This window comes from Protopterus annectens, chromosome 5.part1 (genome assembly GCF_019279795.1).
Source record: "Protopterus annectens isolate FY-2018-M chromosome 5.part1, PAN1.0, whole genome shotgun sequence".
Taxonomy (NCBI): domain Eukaryota; kingdom Metazoa; phylum Chordata; order Ceratodontiformes; family Protopteridae; genus Protopterus; species Protopterus annectens.
Genome location: NC_056736.1, coordinates 447897055 through 447916337, shown reverse-complemented (window position 1 = coordinate 447916337; position 19283 = coordinate 447897055). Strand labels below are relative to the sequence as shown.

The following is a 19283-nucleotide window of genomic DNA, read 5'->3' as shown; positions in this document are numbered from 1 at the left end:
CATAGCCCCCCACCCCATCAGGGAGGCATCCGTGGTCACTGTGGCCTTGGGCTGCTGGGGGGAGAAGGGGCGAGACCATTGTGAGATTGTATGTCATCCACCATTTTAAATCCCGTTTGCACCTGTGGGTTATTCGAATCACAGCTGAAAGAGGATGCTGAAAAGGATACCATTGGGTGAGCAGTCGCCATTGTAGAAGCCTCACGTGAAACCTGGCCAGGGGAACAATGGTGATGGAGGCTGCCATGGAACCCAACAGCTGTAGAACCAAGTGAGCCATGGATTTTTCCTTTGAAAGGATTGGAATTAGTGGTTGCTTTAGCCTTAAAATTCTGTGTTCTGGAATAGCAGCTCTGCAGTTTTTTGTGTCCAAGATAACCCCTATGAATTCTGTCGACTGACAAGGGGTGAGATTGGATTTCTGCCAGTTTATGGTTATGCCCAGCCTTTGGGCAGCAAGGAGAGAGTATGCCAGGGCTTTTTCCAGTAGATGTCTGGTGAGGGTGGAAATGAGCCAGTCATCTAGGTACAGAAACACTTGGAATCCTTGAAGTTGCAAGTGAGCTGTGACAACTGCCATGCACTTCGTGAACAATCTGGAGGCTGTAGAGAGTCCGAAGGGCAGTACTCTGAACTGGAAGCGACTGGCTCCCGCACGGAAGCGCAGAAATCTTCTTGATGGCCTGTCCATCTTTATGTGGTAGTATGCATCTTGAAGATCTATAGAGCACATCCAATCGTCTTTTTCCAAAAGCGGGAGGATAGACTGTATAGTGACCATCAGGAATTTTTGTACACACTCAAACTTGTACAATACGCTGAGATCCAAAATTGGTCTCCAGTCCCTGGTTTGGTTCAACAGATAAATGGGAAGCTCCCAAACAAACAGTGTGCATCAAAGTACAGTTGTGTACACCTACCATAAATGTAGATGTTCGAGTGTCTTCAGTGTTGCAGTCATGACTGTAGGGTTTTCCCCTGCTGGCAGGCAGGCCTCGGTCGGCCAGAATCCCAAAGTCTGGGTCCGGCGTCGGCTGTTCAACCATGCTCCCTGACGTCAGAGCGGCAGGAGTACAAAGCAGACAGCTGATGCCATCTTCTCCAGTTTTTCTTGCCCCAGATGTCAGGAGTCCCAAAATGAAAAAGGTCCCATAACCTTTGCAAATACACCTCAGAAGAATGGTGAAAAAAGGAACTACACAAAAGTAAAAATAAGAGGGGACAGGAGGAGAGCAGACTGCAACAGTGAACACACTCGAACATCTACATTTATGGTAGGTGTACACAACTGTACTATGTTCGTGTTTCACTGTTGCAGTCATGACTGTAGGGTAGAATCCCAAAGCTGAAAGAAAAGGAGGTGGTCATAAAGAAGAAGGGGCGGCTAAAAGGCCCTGCAAGACTGCAGAGGCAAAGCCTGCCCTAGACTTAGAGAGGAAGATTGTAGTGCTTAGAAAAAGTATGCACTGAACTCCAAGTTGCAGCTTCCAAAATATCTTTGGTAGGAACTCCCCTGAGGAAGGCCGCAGAAGTGGCAGCAGCTCTGGTGGAATGAGTCCGTATATTCCATGGGATTTGCTTTCCATGGTGTGAATAACAAAACCTGATTCCATGAGCAATCTATTCAGAAATGGTCTGTTTTGAAATGGCTTTACCTTGGGAACTTGAAACATAAAAAAAGCAATTGTTCTGATTTTCTGATGTCCTTGGTTCTGTCCAGGTAAAAACGTAGTTGTCTGTGTACATCCAAGGAATGTAAGATACTTTCCCCTTTATTTTGAGGAGTGGGGAAAAAGGTTGGCAAGTGGATAGTTTGATTTAAAGCCACTTTGGAAACCACCTTAGGCATGAAAGTAGGATTAGTCCTCAAAGATACCCTGTCTTGATGAAAAATAATATAAGGTTCCACAGCCATAAGAGCTTGTAACTCTGAAACTCTCCTGGCAGAGGTTAGGGCTAACAAGATAGCTGTCTTCCAAGATAAAAACTTGATGTCAGAAGAGGCAGCAGGCTCAAAAGGAGGCAAGGTTAGTTTTTCCAAAACATAGTTGAAATCCCAAGCAGGAATGGGAGGAGATCTAGGAGGTCTTAAGTTCTTAGCTCCTCTGAGAAACTGTCCCATGAGTTGGTGGGAAAAGATGGGAGGGTCTGTATTATAATGAGCAGAAATAGCAGAGGCATGAATCTTAATGGAAGAGAGAGACCCTTATGTAAGAGATCTGTCAAGTAAAGTAAAATTAAAGTAATGTTAGGAAGATGAGGATCAGAATCTTTTCCATTTTCCTGCATAAGATTTTCTAGTGCTAGGACGTCTGGCTTCTAAAATGACATCCATAACCTGCTTGGGTAGGAAAGAAGAAATCAAAGGCCCTGGATTAACCAGGCCGCCAGGCTGAGAGTTCTGACATGAGTGTAGAACCTGACCCTGATGTTGGGACAGAAGGTTCGGAGACCGAGGTAAAACCCAAGGGGGGCTCCAGGCATAGGTTTTTTAGAGTTGGATACCAAAACTGCCGAGGCCAATTTGGAGCCAGCAAGATTATCATGTTGGGCTTGCCCTGTTTTATCTTCAATAAGACCCGTGGAAGAGGCGGAAAGGCATATCCCGGAGAGGTTCCTCCAACTGAATGACAGGGCATCCACTTTCCAAGCTTCTCTATGGAAAGTCCTGGTGCAAAAATTCTGTAGTTGATGATTGAGATGGGATGCAAAGAGGTCTATGTGAGGACATCCCCAGACTGCTGTTATCATCCTGAATATTTTGGTGTCCAGCATCCACTCGTGTGGATCCGAAAGGTTTCTGCTCAGACTGTCTGCCAGGAAGTTTTGTTTCCCTGGTAGAAACTGAGCTTGAAGATCCAGATTGCAAGCTAGAGCTGTGTTCCATAGATCCATGGCTAGTCTGCAAAGGGGGTAGGAATGAGATCCCCCTTGCTTGTTTATGTACCACATAACTGTGGTGTTGTCTGTCCGTATTAGTTGTCCTGGTTGTAAAAGATTCCTGAAGGCCAATAGAGCTTTCTGAACGGCTAATTTCCTTTAAATTGATATGCAGGCGCTTGTGATCCTTTGTCCAAAGGCCCTGCAGACAGTTGCCCTGAAAATGGGCTCCCCAAGCATAATCCGAGGCGTCCGTGGTTAGAATCTGAGTGGCAGGAGGCAGACGGAAGGGTTTCCCTTTGTTTAGAGCACATGCCCTGGACCACCAAAGAAATTCCTTTTGAAGGCAAGGAAGGACGGAGATCAGTACGTCTAAACTGTGGCAATGCTGAGACCATACACTTTTTAGGTACCACTATATTTTCCTCATGTGTAGTCTTGCATATGGTACGAGAAGGATGCAGGAGGCCATGTAACCCAAAGCCTGCAGGAATTTCCTTGCAGATAGTTGAGTTAAAGTTGCCAAGGTTTTGAAAGTTGAAGCCAGCTGTAATTGTTTTTCGGATGTCAGAAATGCCATCTGGGTTGTGGTGTTTAGAAGAGCACCCAGAAAAGTTATCTGTTGTGATGGTGTCAAATTTGACTTTTTTATGTTTACAGAGAATCCCAAGAACTTGAGGAGGTTCTGTACAAATTCTAGATGGAGTAAGACATCCTTGCTGTCTGCCTGAATTAGACAATCGTCCAGATAAGGGTAAATTTGAATTCCCTTGAGTCTGCAGTAAGCTGCTACTGGAGCCAGGCATTTGGTGAAGACCCTGGGTGCAGTAGACAATCCAAAGGGCAGCGCAGAGAATTGAAAGTGCCTCGATCCGGCCTTGAACCGGAGGTATTTTCTGCGATCCTGCCTGATGGGAATGTGTAAATATGCCTCCTTTAAATCCAAAGTAACCATCCATGCATCTTTGGACAGCATTGGAAGTAGCTGCTGTAGAGTAAGCATCTTGAATTTTGGAATCTCTAGAAAGGTGTTCCAGACCGACAGATCCAGAATGGGTCTCCATGAGTTTTGCTTCCTTGGGACTAGAAAGAGTCTTGAGTAAAAACCTTTTCCCATCTCTAAAAGTGGAACCAGTTCTATGGCATTCATAGCCAAAAGAGCTTCCACCTAGTTTAAGGCCTCCGTCCATTGATGTTTTGGGAGGTCTGGCCATCCGCTTGGCCTTGGCAAGGTATGAAAATGGAATTTGTAACCTCTTAAAACCACATCCAAAACCCACTTGTCTTGGGTTATTTGAGTCCAATTTTGATAAAAAAAGAGAGCTTTCCTCCGAGGGGGGCTTCTAGGCAAGAAGTTCCTGTAGCCCAACAGAGGGAGTCATTGAGTTTGTTTCCTTTGAGTTTGTGACCTGTCCTCTCCTACCCTAGGGGTGGAAGCAGTCCACTGTCTTGGTCTATAAGAAGCTTGTGTTTGAGGCCTTCCTCTGGAGCGTCTATATCTACCCCTCTGAGGCCTGTCTGAAGTGGGAAAGGACCAATTTTTTGAAGGCCAATTCCTGCTAAATCTAGGTGGCTGTACTTGTAAGAAATACTGTTTGCATGGATTTAGCCTTATCCTCCATCTTTTTAATCACCTCTTCAGCTTTTGATCCAAACAAAACATTATGCTGAACAGGAGCATCCAATAATTTAGCCTTTACTTGTTCAGACATATTTTGTTCCTTTAGCCATGCATGCCTTCTAATGACTGTGCCAGAGGCCGCAGCCCTACAAGAAGCCTCCAAAGCATCAAATCCACAGTGTAAACCATGCTTCCCAACTTGTTCAGTGGCATACAATAAGTCATGTAATTCCTTATCTGCACAGGCAGAAATGGAAGTAAGCTTTTGTTTTAAAACAGACAAGAGAAATTGCTAGTATTTCAGCATATGAAACTGACAGTTTAAAGCCCTAATGGACAAAGTAGCAGAAGTGTACACCTTTTTGCCCCATCTTTCTAAGGATCGAGAATCCTTTTCAGTAGGAATGGGATTTTTGGCAGAAGCGGCCTTAACTCCCTTAGGACCCTGAGAAATGGTTTCAGGGTCAGCAGAAGGGTTCTTGTATAAAAACTGGTGGGAATCAGGAACCCTGCAATATCTATCAGGCTTAACAGGAGCAGGAGGAAGAGAGTCAGGGGTTAAGTTAGCCTCCGAAAAGGCATCGTCCACAATATCCAAAACAGGAGGAATAGCCAGGGGTCTATGTTGGGGAAGAAGAAGAAAATCCCTCAGTCTTTTCTTTGATTCCGAATACTCCTGTCCTTCCCAGTGGAAATGTTCCCTCATTTCATGCAAAGTTTCCCCAAAAGAGAAATCCTCAGGGGGAGAAGCTGAAGGAATGGATTCCTCATCAGAATCCTCATAAGGAGGGAAAGAATATTCCTGGTCAGAAGAAGAAACTGAGGAAACAGAAGCCTGATCAAAGGAATCCTAATAAACATCCTGCCTTGGCCTTTTATCTGGAGGGGGATGTGAACCCCTAATCATAGTAAGCAAATCCTCCGCCATCTTGAGTAACTGTTTCTGTGACTTGGGAGCCGGTTCAGAAGAGACCTGTGTTGCAGTCTTTGATTTAGGAGTCTTTGGCTTTGCCTTTATTAGAAGCCGAGTAGGCCTGAAAGCCCCTTCGGAAGCCGGTACCTGCACAGCAGCTCCAGACCCATCCGAAGGTGCATTGTCCGAAGGTCCTGCAATAGAAATATTTAAAGGCCTGGTCGGCTCCTCATGAGAGTCCGTTTCAGCCATCGGTTCTGAAATGGCCGATGACAGGGGCTGCAAAAGCACCTCACTGACGGCCGAACCTGAAGCTGGCTCCACTTGTGCGCTATCATCAGATTTGGACCTCGGAGGCCTGTCTTTATCCTTGCGACGTTTGTGAACTCAGGTAGCCGGAACCGTATCAGACGACATTTTGTAGTTAAAGCGCCTACCGAAGTAATGAAAAGCAAAATCGTACCTTCGCTTAACTGTACGTTGATTGAATCTAGCACAAAACTGACAACTAGCTACATCGTGGTTAGGGCCTAAGCAAGGAATACAGTAAGAATGGAAATCCTTATGAGGTATTTGCTTCCCACAAGAAATACAATTAACTTTTTCTGACATCGGAGTGGAGCAAGAAAAAAGTTTCCCCAACGGGGTACTTAGCTTTGAGTGGAGAAGAAAATCTTCGGACTGAAGTTAATCAGAAAAAATCGTCAGGAGTCAGCCGACCGGCACTTGCGAGCTGCTATCACCGCACGGCAAGAAAGACTGGAGAAGATGGCGTCGGCTGTCAGCTTTGTACTCCTGGCGCTCTGACGTCAGGGAGTATGGTTGAACAGCCGACGCCGGACCCAGACTTTGGGATTCTGGCCGACCGAGGGCTGCCTGCCGGCAGGGGAGAACCCTACAGTCATGACTGCAACAGTGAAACACGATGAACATGTAGGAAGTTTGTGTCCACAATCAGAACACCGCTTAAACACCGGACTACCCTTTTTATCTGCCATATTAACAAATAGAAAAGTACCAACAATGGTACAAGAGAGCACACGAAGGTATGAAAAAGAAAAAGAAAGGGATTACCAACGATGGTAAGGAGAAATTACTTCGTGGTAAAAAGGGTAAGTAAAAGACAGAAAAAAACTGAGGAAATTATAAACGCTAGACGCGATAGTGCAAGACACAATAAAATATCAACTTTTCTGACAGAAAACTAATTTGTAAAGCAATTAAACAACAATTGCCTGTACTTAGCTCAAGAGAAGTAGCTTGACATGGCCGGATGGCAACGCGGCAAACGAAATCTGAGGTAACAGGGAAAGGGGGATTGTGGGTAAGAATTTAGCTCGAGAGTTTAAAGCTGACGCGAGCTTGGAAAATGGCCGGCTCGGTTCCCAGCTCGGAACAGATACCCATACGTAAGGAATGAACGAGGATTAACAATATCAGATCAAGTATGTTTGCAGTTTTTATGTGCATTACTTTTTCTACATAACATTTCTACTGTGTAAATTACATTTTCATTAAGCTAACAATGAAGCAGTTACCACCACACCGTAAACTGTATAGTACTAATATTACATAATTAACATCAAGGCAGTCAGCTTTTACCACACCCAAAGCTGGGAGCCGGGAGTACTTCACTTATTAGAACACAGGACTCTGCTATGCTTGGATAATTGTGATGGAATGTTTACAGACTAAAATTAATCTTTTTTGAAAGACGGTGCAGATGAACTCTTCCAAGTGTTCTACCAGCTATGATCTAACCAGGGAATATGACAATTGTCTTCTCACATCTGCAGGTATACAATTCCAGCTGGCTGGAGCTTCTGTAGCATAAAAGTATCATTTTTTTAACCTTGTGCAACAGGAGAATGAAGCTGCCCTGACTACAGCTGATATGACCCCACACTAACATCACAGAGACCAAAACCCAGGTTTGGGCCCCCCCCCCAGGGTGACCTTTAGCAGCCTTGTCAGCTTGCTCATCTTTGGCAGCAATGAACCAGCTGGGAAGATGGCAGTAATGACATCTAGCATTTGGCTGTGTATGCTTGCTATCCCCATGTAATGGCCAGGTTGGCTCACCCTCTCTATGTGAAGCTTGGCTCCATTAACTTGGGGAAGGGTGTGTACCACAGCATTCAAGCCACTGCTTCCTTCTCTTCCAGATCAAACAGCAATAACAAATCAGCAAGCCACTTGTAGGAAAGAAGGGCAGGCTGCTCTTTGGGATCTGAAGCTGACCCAGTGCTTACCATCACATACTCACAGGGGGAATGAAGGGGTTGACTTGGCTCTTCTCAAGCAGGAATGAATGGGCTTGTAGGGGATGCCCGGCTCTCCTCTCACTGGGATGAATGGGTCAATTTAATGCAGGTATAGGAGTCAATGGGAACATCCTGGGAAGGTTGTCAGAGTACTGCACTGCATTCAAAGACAGTACAGAGAGGATTTAACAGACAGCTTATTAGCAATAAAAGGATAGCAATATTTATTCAGTAGCTTAGACATAAGTGAAGACTAACTTAGCCCCAAGTGGAACTGGTAACCATTCTGCATTAAGGTCATATTGGTGATCATTTCTACAGACTATTTTAACAGGTCTACAAACAGCTACATATCTCTATCATATACATGTGTGGGTGCTGGTGTGTCGATATGTATGTGTGTACATTATAAATACAGATATATGCATATCTATGTACACATATACATACATATGTACAGACACACCCACACCTGTACATAATATGATGTGGAAGTTACGGTCCTAAGTGCAATGACTGGGGCTGCAAAGCCCGATCTTTGGGGCAGGGCTTGAGAATATTGATGACTAGTGCATTCTGACACAGAAAGGTGACAGCTAACAAGAGAACAAGCCTTCAATTGTCAGTTCATTTTGAGATTAACTATTCAGTGGGTTTCAAAGAACAGGTTAGGATTCACTATGAAGTTCAGACATTTATATTGGGCCACCTGATCCATTTTACTGCATATCTTCAACACATGAAAATGACAATCCATCTGGATGGCAATGATGAAAGCATCTCAAAACTGTGGCCTCAAATGAAGAGCCAGTTCGAGATCACATCCAGCTTACTTCGTCTTATGAAAGCAGTCACAGAAAACTATATTGCAGTTGTACAAATAAAGTATGCATTTCTGAAGAAAACTGAAAAAACACTTCAGCTAAAGTACAGTTTTGTGCCTACCATAAATGTAGATGTTCGCGTGTATACACTGCTGCAGTCATCACACTTGGGTTATCCTACCGTCAGGCAGTCCCCGCAGTCGGCCTGAGTTCCAAAGTCTTGGTCCGGCTTCGGTTGCCGTCGCTTCTTCCCTGACATCAGTGCACCAGGGGTATACAAGATGCAGCAGACGCCATTTTCTTCAGTTTTTCTTGTCCCAGATGTCAGGTGCCCCCAAAAAGGTAGGCAATGTAAATTGCTAATAAAACATACACGAGAAAAGCAATCAAATACTTTGTTACCAGCAAATACTTCCCATAGGCAGCAAAGGGTAGAATACCAGGGTAAGTAACAGCAAGAGGGGAAGGGTAACCTGGACTGCAGCAGTGTATACACTCGAACATCTACATTTATGGTAGGTACAAAACTGTACTATGTTCATCGTGTTACACTGCTGCAGTCATCACACTTGCGTAGAATCCCAAAGCAGAGGTAGGGTGGCTGGTTCTATAAGGCATTAGGGGTGGCTATAAGGCCCTGCAGAACTGCAGTGGCAAAGCCAGCTCTGGATTTAGAGTAAAGAGGCAGATGGTAATGCTTGGTGAAGGTATGTACAGAACTCCAAGTTGCTGCTTCCAAAATGTCCTTGGTAGGTAAACGTATGCAATGGTCTATCCATTTTGAAATGGTCTGTTTAGAAATGGCTTTTCACTGTGTTCCTGCAGCATATGATACAAACAATTGCTCAGTTTATCTGAAAGCTTTATCCAAGTAAAAGCGTTAACTGCCTGTGTATGTCCAAGGAATGTAGTAGTCTCTCCCCTTTATTCTGTGGATTTGGATAAAAAGTTGGCAAGTGAATAGTTTGCTTTAGAGCCACACTTGATACCACCTTTGGCATAAAAGTAAGGTTTGTTCTTAGAGACACCCTGTCTTGGTGGAATATGATGAAAGGTTCCACTGCCATTAGTGCCTGTAACTCTGAAATTCTTCGTGCTGAGGTTATTGCCAGGAGCAGAGCAGTTTTCCAAGAGCCATATTTTAAGTCTGCTGAGTTAGCTGGCTCAAAAGGAGGTAAAGTTACTTTCTCCAAGACAAAGTTGAGGTCCCAAGTTGGAGTTGGTGCTCTACGGGGCGGTCTTATGATTTTAGCCCCTCGGGTACTGTTTTACCATAGGATGTGAAAAAATTGGTGGTTCTGTGTTGTAATTAGCAGAGAAGGCAGAGGCATGGATCTTAATTGATGAAAAGGAGAGGCCCTTGTCCAGCATCTCAGTCAAGTATTGTAGTATCTGAGGAATATTTGGGACAAGAGGGTCAAGGTTGTGAACCTGGTTCCAGGCACAGAATCTTCCATTTATCCAAATAGGCTTTCCTGGTACTAGGCCTTCTGGCCTCCAGAATGACATCCATAACAGCTTTGGAGAGAGGCATTGTTTGCTTGACTAAAGCATTTGCCATGCAGCCAGGTTTAAAGTCTTGAGCTGGCCATGCAGGATCGGATTGTTTTGCTGAGTCAGAAGTTGTGAGATTTGAGGCCAAATCCATAGTGGTCCTTGTGCTAAGTTCTTTAAGATTGGGTACCAGTGCTGGCGTGGCCAGTCCGGGGCAATCAGGATCATCTTTGGCCTTTCTTGTCTGGCTTTTATGAGTACCTTTGAAAGGAGAGACAGTGGTGGGAAAGCATATACTTGTAGGTTTTTCCAGCTGAATGAGAGGGCATCCACTTTCCATGCTTGTGGGTGGTAAGTCCTTGTGCAGAATTTCTGTAGCTGGCAATTCATTGGGGATGCGAACAGATCTATGTCCGGGCTCCACCATTTCAGTGTTGTCATCCTGAAGATTTGTGGATTTAATTTCCACTCGTGCAGATCTATGATGTTTCTGCTTAAGTCGTCTGCCAGTGTGTTTTTTTCTCCTGGCAGGAATTGTGCTTGCAGATGAACTTCATAGGTTATAGCTGTGTTCCGCAAGGTCATGGATTGTCTGCAGAGGGGATATGAATGAGTGCCCCCTTGCTTCTTTATGTACCACAACTGTGGTGTTGTCTGTCCTTAGAAGTTGTCCTGGATGCAGAAGGTCCTTGAAAGCTATAAGGACATTTTGTACAGCTAGCATCTCTTTTTGATTGATGTGAAGATGCCTTTGTTCTGCGTTCCACTTGCCCTGAATACATTTTCCTGCCATGTGTGCTCCCCAGGCGTAATCTGAAGCATCTGTTGTCAGTGTCTGCCTGGCTGTGGGTTGAGTGAAAGGCTGTCCCTTGTTGAGGTGACAGGCTTGATCCCACCATCGAAACTCCTGTTGAAGGCAAGGAATAAGTGGTATTACTGTTTCCAAACTGACAGTGTTGAGACCAGACACTCTTTAGGTACCATTGTAGTTTCCTCATATGCAGTTTTGCATATGGAATTAGTATGCAAGATGCCATGTAACCCAAGGCCTGCAGAATTTTTCTTGCAGGGAGTTGTCTTTGTTGCCATTAACTGGAAATACTGAGTCAGTTGTCCTTGCTTGTCTGGCGTGAGATAAGCCATCTGGGCCGTTGCATTTAAGCTGGCACCCAGGAATATTATCGCTTGTGAGGGCACTAGTTTTGGATTTATTTTCATTTACTGTGTACCCTAGGCAACTTAGCAGTCTTTTTACAAACGCCAGATGCTTTAGAAGAATGTCTTTGCTGTCTGCTTGATTTAGGCAGTCGTCCAAATATGAGTAAATTTGAATTCCTTTTTGTCTGCAAAACGCAATTACTGGTGCCAGGCATTTTGTAAAGACCCTGGGTGCAGTAGATAAGCCAAAGGGCAGTGCAGAGAATTGGTAGTGCATTGAACCTGCTAAGAATCTGAGGTATCTTCTGCAATTTTGTCTGATAGGGACATGCAGGTATGCCTCTCCTTGAGGTCTAATGTTACGAGCCAAGCTTTCTTGCCCAGCATGGGAAGAAGCTGCTGTAGTGTCAACATTTTGAATTTTGGAACATCCAGGTAAGTATTTAGAGAAAAAAGATCCAGAATGGGCCTCCAGGCTTTGTCCTTTCTGGGAACCAGAAAGAGTCTTGAGTAAAATCCTTGTCCTTGCTCCTGTATTGGTAGCTCTTGAATAGCTCTCATGTCCATGAGTGCTGTAATTTGCCTTTGACCCTCTGCCCACTGATTTGGTGGCAGATTTGGCATTCCTTTTAACCTTGGCAGTGTATGAAAGTGGAACATGTAACCCTGAGACAATATTGAGAACCCATTTGTCTTTGGTGATTAATTGCCAATTGTGACTGAAAAGTGTCAGTTTCCCCCCCCAAGCAAGGAGAAATGCTTGGCAGCTGTAGTGGGAAGTCATTGGGTCTGCTTTTTATAAGGTTGAGGCCTGTATTCCCCTTCTTTCTGGGTTGAAGTACCCCATTGTCGAGGCCTGTAAGTACCTTGTGGTTGACCTCTGCCTCTTAGATATCTGTATCTGCCCCTTTGAGGTCTGTCTGAAACTGGAAAGGACCAATTCTTTGTTGGCCAATTTCTGCTAAATTGAGGAGGCTGAACCTGTAAGAAATCCTTCACCGTTTGCATAGATTTGGCCTTATCCGCCATTTTCTTGAATACCTCTTCTGCCTTAACTCCAAATAAAACATCCTGCTGCAAGGGTGCATCCAATAACTTTGTTTTAACATGATCTGATAAGGTCTGTTCTTTTAACCAAGCATGCCTTCTAATGACGGACCCTGTAACAGCTGCTCTACAGGAGGCCTCTAAGGAATCAAAACCACACTGCAAAGTATGTTTTCCCACTTGTTCAGCTGCATGCAATAAATCCTGCATTTCCTTATAGTTAGGAAGATCTGAATTTGGAAGCATTTTTTGTTTCAACTGAGACATCAAATGTTGCTGATATTTAAGCATGTGAAACTGGCAATTTAGTGCTCTCATTGCTAAAGTTGCAGATGTGTATACTTTCTTTCCCAATCTGTCTAATGCCCTGGAATCTCTATCAGAGGGGACTGGATTTTTTTGCTGTAGAGGCCTTTACCCCTTTGGGACCCTGGGAAATAGTTTCAGGGTCAGCAACAGGGCTTTTACAAAGGAATTTGTTAAGAGTCAGGGACTCTGTCTGGCTTAACTGGAGCTGAAGGTAAAGAATCAGGATTTAAGCTGGATTCAGCATACACATTATCCACAATATCCAACACTGGCGGGATAACAAGGGGGTCTGTGTTGAGGTAATAAAAGGAAATCTGAGCCTTTTCTTGGATTCTGAATAATCCTGGCCCTCCCAATGGAAATGCTCCCGCATGGTATGTAAGCTTTCGCCAAAGGAGTAGTCCTCTGGTGGAGAGGCTGAAGGAATGGATTCCTCAGCATCAGAATCCTCAAAAGGGGGTAAAGAGTATCCTAAGTTTGAGGATGAATCTGAGGACATGGACACCTGGTCGGATGAGTCAGTCTGCATCCTGTCTAGGCCTTTTATCAGGAGGAGGGTGGGACCCCCTGATAAAAGTAATTAGATCTTTGGCCATTTTCAGCATCTGTTTCTTAGGCATGGAGGCCTGTGCTGGAGAATGCTGAAGTAGTTTCTTTGGTTTAGATTTAGCAGAAGATTTAATGGTTAACTGAGTAGGCCTGAACACACCCTCTGAAGCTGCGGGTTGTTCAGCTACTCCAGAGGCCTCAGAAGGGTTCTAAAGAGGCGGTAGTCAGGGGATGCGAAGGTGCCTCGCTGAAAACCGGAGAACTGGCGACTGGCCTAGCAGAGGTTTCATCAGTTTTGGGCCTCTGATGCCTGTCCTTGTCTTTGCGCTTTTTGTGTACTCCGGTCGGTTGTTCCGATGGCATGGTGTAATTGAATTTTCTGCCAAAATAATGTCGGGCAAAATCAAACAGACGTTTAATAGTGCGCTTGTTAAACCTAGCACAAAACCAACAACCACTGACGTCGTGGTCTGGGCCTAGGCATGGGATACAATAGGAATGGAAATCCTTATGAGGTATTTGCTTCCCACAAGAAATACAATTATTAACTTTTACTGACATCGGTCTGAGGGCAAGAAAAAGTTTTCCCCAACGGGGTACTTAGCTTTCTAGAAGACTTCGGTTCTGGATTTGGAATGAAAATCTCAGGAGTCGGCCGACCGGCACTTGCGAACTGCTTTTGCATCGGGCACAGTGCGGCAAGAAAGACTGAAGAAAATGGCATGGGCTGCATCTTATATACCCCTGGCGCACTGATGTCAGGGAAGAAGCGACAGCAACCGACGCCGGACCAAGACTTTGGAACTCTGGCCGACTGCGGGACCGCCTGACGGCAGGATAACCCAAGTGTGATGACTGCAGCAGTGTAACAAACATCTTGTGGCAAGTACAGTCTGTAATATTTTACTTATTTTTTGTAAAAAAAAAAAAAAAAACAAAAAAACAAAAAAGACAGTCTAAAACCCATCATGGCAAAGTGGCCTTGGACACACTGGAGCAAACTCCTTTAAAGAAAAAAAATTCTCTGTCATGGAATTAGCCCTGTCCAGATAAAATCTAAGCTGCCTGTGTAGATTTACACAATGCAGCAAGTATTCACCTCGATTAGAATAGCTTTGGGGGTGGGAGACTGAGTTTAATGGACCGGTTCACTTTTTTCCTTATCTGCCTTAGCCATGAAAGGAAGACTGTCACAATGATTCACTTTCCTAAGAAAAATGAGCTAGCAGTTGTGTGGTTCTTCCAAGACAACTTTAGAAACAAGCTCAAAAAGTGGTAAAGTTAGCATTTCAAGCACAGAATCAAATCAGAGAAGTTACAAGGCAAATCAATCTGTGGAGCACAGTCAGCTGGCCACTACTCACCCTCCTAGAGCAACTTTCTGCCTCCAGGAGTATAAAATAAGACATCTACGAAGACTGGATGAGCTTCCTACATTCTCAGACATGACTTAAAGATAATGAGGGTATCACCTTGTTTTACATGTAATGAAGACTATTCCAGAGACTGAGGAAGCACAGAGTAATACATTTGCCCCTTCAGCATGTCCTACTTATTTGCTGATGGACATTAAAAATTTTAGCTCAAGTGTTTGTGGAGTCAATTGTCTTGTGGAGGTGGAGGAGATCAAGGAGGTTTGGGAATGCTAGACAGAAATCACTGTGTATGAGCCAACAAGAGGCAGAGCAGCAGAACTTCAAGGCTGTCTTGGTAGCAGATTCTTTAATCCAGTCTGGATCAGAGTACTATCTAAACTAAGTTGTCGATATTTGTTTACCATAGGTGTCCATGTTAATCCTTACTACATTTCGCTTATGCCCATTTCTAAATAATTTGTATGGTTTAGCCCTTTCATAGTCACAGCACTGGATGCTGAGCAAATGACAGACAAAACCCACCTTTAAGTCATTAGCAAAAATAGTTAACTGTATTGTCTGGCCTAGTGGTTTGGAGATCCAAGATGTGGACACTGAAAACAAGGGAGAGGGAACAGAAAGTAAAAGGAGAGGTACCAGTTGTGAGCACTGAGGAATGCCACTAGTCACCTTTTTAAGTTTTGAAGTGGTACCTGCTCTTGTGGTTTCTATCAGTCACCAAGTTTGCACTCACCATACGACAAAGGTCTACAATTGTCTAAGCTTGTTTACCTTTTCAACATGGGGAATTGTCAAAAGCCTTAACCAAATCCAGATACAATGCATGAACTGCACAGTCATTACTTACAGCTTCAATGACTTTCTTGGACTCCACTAAATTACGCAGACATGATCCCCCATAACAAAACTATCTTACTGCGGGTCTAGAACTTTTTTTTTTTGTTTGTTATATCTCAGCTTACAAAAATCAGATACAATGCATTCCATGGCTTATTTAAATTTAGCATCTTAGGGTGACAGCTGTGTAGATCCCAGGATATGAAGTGGGGCCCCATTACAAAGGGGCATAAAAACAGTTTTCCATAAGAACACAGCTTGTGGCCATGTTTAAACTCAAAAGTTTTAGAAGGGGGTTCACACAGAATGTGTTTGGGGCAATTAAGCATAAAAGTATATCTGTCAGAGCCCAAAGCAGTGGTATTTTAACTTTAGAGAGTCCAGTTAAGATATGTTGCATAATAATCTTGGGATGGGGGAGAAAGTGACAAGAATTTGTGAAACAATGTGTCTGGTCTGAAGTTCCTGCTAAATCTCCAAGTATATTAAGCAATATCTTTAAGATCTGTACAGGCAATACCATTATGCATTAACTTACAGCACTGTTGACTTATTTCTTAATCATATGTCATCTTTAAAGGATTTGTGATCATCCTTGGCTTCCAATACTGATTTAAATTTGTTTTCTGCTTCAATCACTTTACGATAACTAAGCATTTTTTTCTGATCTTTCTGACAGCCTAATATAGGTACATTTTGATTCATTACAAGCCTTATTTTTCCCTTCTATAACACAGCTTATTAATGCAGACATTCCACTAAAGTGGTTATACATACAGACCCATGTGTATTTTACATACAGAAACAAATATAAACACACACACAACACATATTATGGTTTTGATTTGGGACTGCTTGATTTATGCTATCTTTTAGATGGAAGTAAAATACATAGGCACATGAGATGAAAGAGGCTACACGGGGTGGAAACCTGGCAAATCAATTCTGAAAGCATATCATATAGTTTTAACAGACTTAAATTTTTAAAGTCTTTCAATTTGCAGGTGTTCACTGTTGTGGGATCTGGGTGCCCAATAGAAGATTTACTGATCTGTAATCCAATTTAACCAGACACAGATGCTATGTGAGCAGTGAAAGTACATGTGATGTCAGTGAGGATGAGAACTAGAAGATTTTGACCCTTAGCGGTCTGGTTAACCAGTTGTATAATGGAGTTAGCTTTTACTAAGTCTGAAACTTTTGGCAAACCCAACCTTTGTTGTATAGGTGCTACAGTTAAACTGATGGATAACAAATCACCAGACAAAAATGTATTTTTATGCAAGCACTCCAGTAAGCATACTTAGAAATTAAAATTCTACTGCTGTCCCAGTCAGCCCCTCCTGTCTACCTCACCAGTGTCTGCTGACCCTAGCCCTGTCCAAACACCTTACCTTAGAAAAACCTTTTCCATAACACTACCACTGTTTCAAATAGCCTTGTTTACAGATTGGAAAGGGACTTTTTAGGCTGGTGTTTGGGTGCACAGTCATGTGAATGTTAAAAAATGTTTTACCAATCTTGTTTGTTTAGTATTTTGACATTTCAAACAATCATACTATAATCAATGAAATGCATGCTACCCTAAAATGTATACAAAATGTACCACTACAAAGACACTTTTACAGACGGAAAACAGACAGATGTAGTAGATTAGGGTGTACAGCTTCAAATATGTTACTATGTTACTAGAAAACTGTACGTTGTGTGGTATACAAAACTTCCAGCAGTGGTATGAATAAACACTGTATAAAGGCTATTACTTTTATCCAGCAGCTCTTTTGCTTAGCATTCTGACAAACATTAACAGATTACAATGAGGACTCAGTGGCAGTGCTGCAGCTGCTCTGCAATAAGACATTTAGCCTTGAAGCAGGGATGTCGCACAGCTATGAAATCCAGTAAAAGCATTAAAGGACAAAGGAAAAGCCTAAATGCAAATGCTGGTACAGAAGCCTATCCCAAAGAACAGAAACAATTACCAGAGATCAGAATCTTTCTAGACATTCTATGCAGCAGACTACAAATAGCAACATATTATAAACGTGAAGAAAAATATGGATGTAGAGGTTTAGCTGAAGTAAAATACAAACCTAGGCATAAAAGTGCCATTGGACACAGAGGGTTCATCATCATCTAAACCATCAAACAGCTGCGACTTAGTAGATCCTACTGTTTGCAAAGCCTTAGGTCGAACCCGTGTGGCTGGACGAGGAGTCAACTTATAATGAGTTGGTGTAGTTAGAGCCTTTTGAGCAGCAGGGTTTGTTGGTTTCAGGCGCTAAAAAGTGGAAAAACATACATTACTACAAAAAAATACAAGTATCACTATACTACAAAAATGCTTCTGGAAATGGAATAAGTAATGTGCACTTTAAATCATTGCATGCATCAGAATCAAGGAACTCAGTTAACCTGAAAGCATAGAATAACCTAGTCAATACAATTGTACCCCACTACAATCTCCAGATACAGAAACATGTAAAGTGGATCTGCATTAAACTGAGGACCAAGACCTACCCCTACACTACGGAGCCAGCAGCGAACTTCATCTGAGGGCCTTGGTGAGACAGATGCCTGGTGTCAAAGCCATGGCCTCAAGCTCAGTGCCAAAAAATGTATTGTCATCCCCTTTGGTAAAAACTTTGTACCCATGAGCTACCACATAGGGTGGTAGTCTACCCAACACCGAAAGTGTGATGAGACTTTGGGACACAGGTAGACAAGTAGTCTTTCCTTTGATAATCACATCGCCACAGTAGTCAGGAAATCCTTCTACGTGACACACCATCACAAAAGGTTTCACATCCAGGGGAAAAGAAAAAAAAAAAAAGGTCATTGTTCCCCTCTACTAGCACTATTTAGACGCATTAGAGAGTATAACACCCCTTTTGGTATGTACCTCAAGACATCTACAACTAGAAAGGCCACAGAAATACCTCACAAAGAGGATTACCAGACTCAAACAGATGCTCTATGCAGACCATCTCAAAAAACTCCAGCTTTACTCCTTCGCATATCGCCTACTTAGAGGTGATCACTACCCAACATACAAAGCTATGTCAAACCCAGAGCTGTTGGACATACTCCACTTAAAGAAATCCCAATCCCTCCAAGCTACAAGTTCTAGGGACCTAAACCTGGTCACTACAACAAACAGAACATGCTGGAGGGATAGATTCCTGTCCTACAGACTTCCAATACTCTGGAACAAGCTACCTATCTATATCAAACAAAGCTCCTCATTAGCACTCAAGAAAAATCTTGACGATTGGATAGGAAATAGGAATTTCACCCCGGGGATCACCTCTGCGGCTCTCCTCGACAGGGGCACAGGAAAATAATTTTCATGGATGGTGAAAGCCAGGGTACCTTCTTGGGTAGGCTTGTATAGGCCCCTAGGGTAGATAGCCTAGTACCTGTCTATGAACCTACCTATCTCTACATAACCAAAGTACTCCATCAAACAGCAGTAGCTCCTGAACAGGATGCAAGACAAAAACAATATCCATAAATCTATCAGTTTTGGGTCTTTTGATAGAGAATGCATGTCACATAACTTCATGGCCTCTGTTTAACAGCAAATGTGTCAACTGTAAGTCAATATTACTGATCTAGATGGATAAAGCCCTAATTGAGGCCTGGGCACCCAAATTAATTTAATGTTTTAGGTACCTGCTGGAGCAGGCATGAAGGAAGACAAGAATAAGTCAGCTTGCTCACCCCTCATACTTGGAGAATGGGAATGGGAGCATGTGTCTTGGCAAACTCTCAAAGCTGAAATCCCTGGTGTAGAGAAGGAATAACGGGAGACGGGGGACACTGTCCCAAGTGAGCAGGACTAAGTGACTGCATCACATGTGAAGGTGTGGACACTTCACAAAGGCCCATTTTATTCCAGTGATTAGACACTAGTCAAACTGGCAAAAAATTAATCTTCAGTGCATGAATAACTGCACCAAACTCCCAAGTCACTCAACTCTCACCACCAAAGAAATAAGAGATGGACTC

The 19283-nt window shown here is 43.3% G+C and overlaps 1 protein-coding gene across 1 annotated transcript in view; it reads right to left on the bottom strand.

Moving 5' to 3' along the window:
- Positions 1–19283, bottom strand: part of NUP98 (nucleoporin 98 and 96 precursor) — a 1998548-nt gene that overhangs the window by 1499090 nt on the left and 480175 nt on the right. The window contains exon 10 of the mRNA XM_044072823.1: positions 17366–17553. Within this exon, the coding sequence (XP_043928758.1) occupies positions 17366–17553 (188 nt within the window). The remainder of the gene's footprint in view (positions 1–17365; positions 17554–19283) is intronic.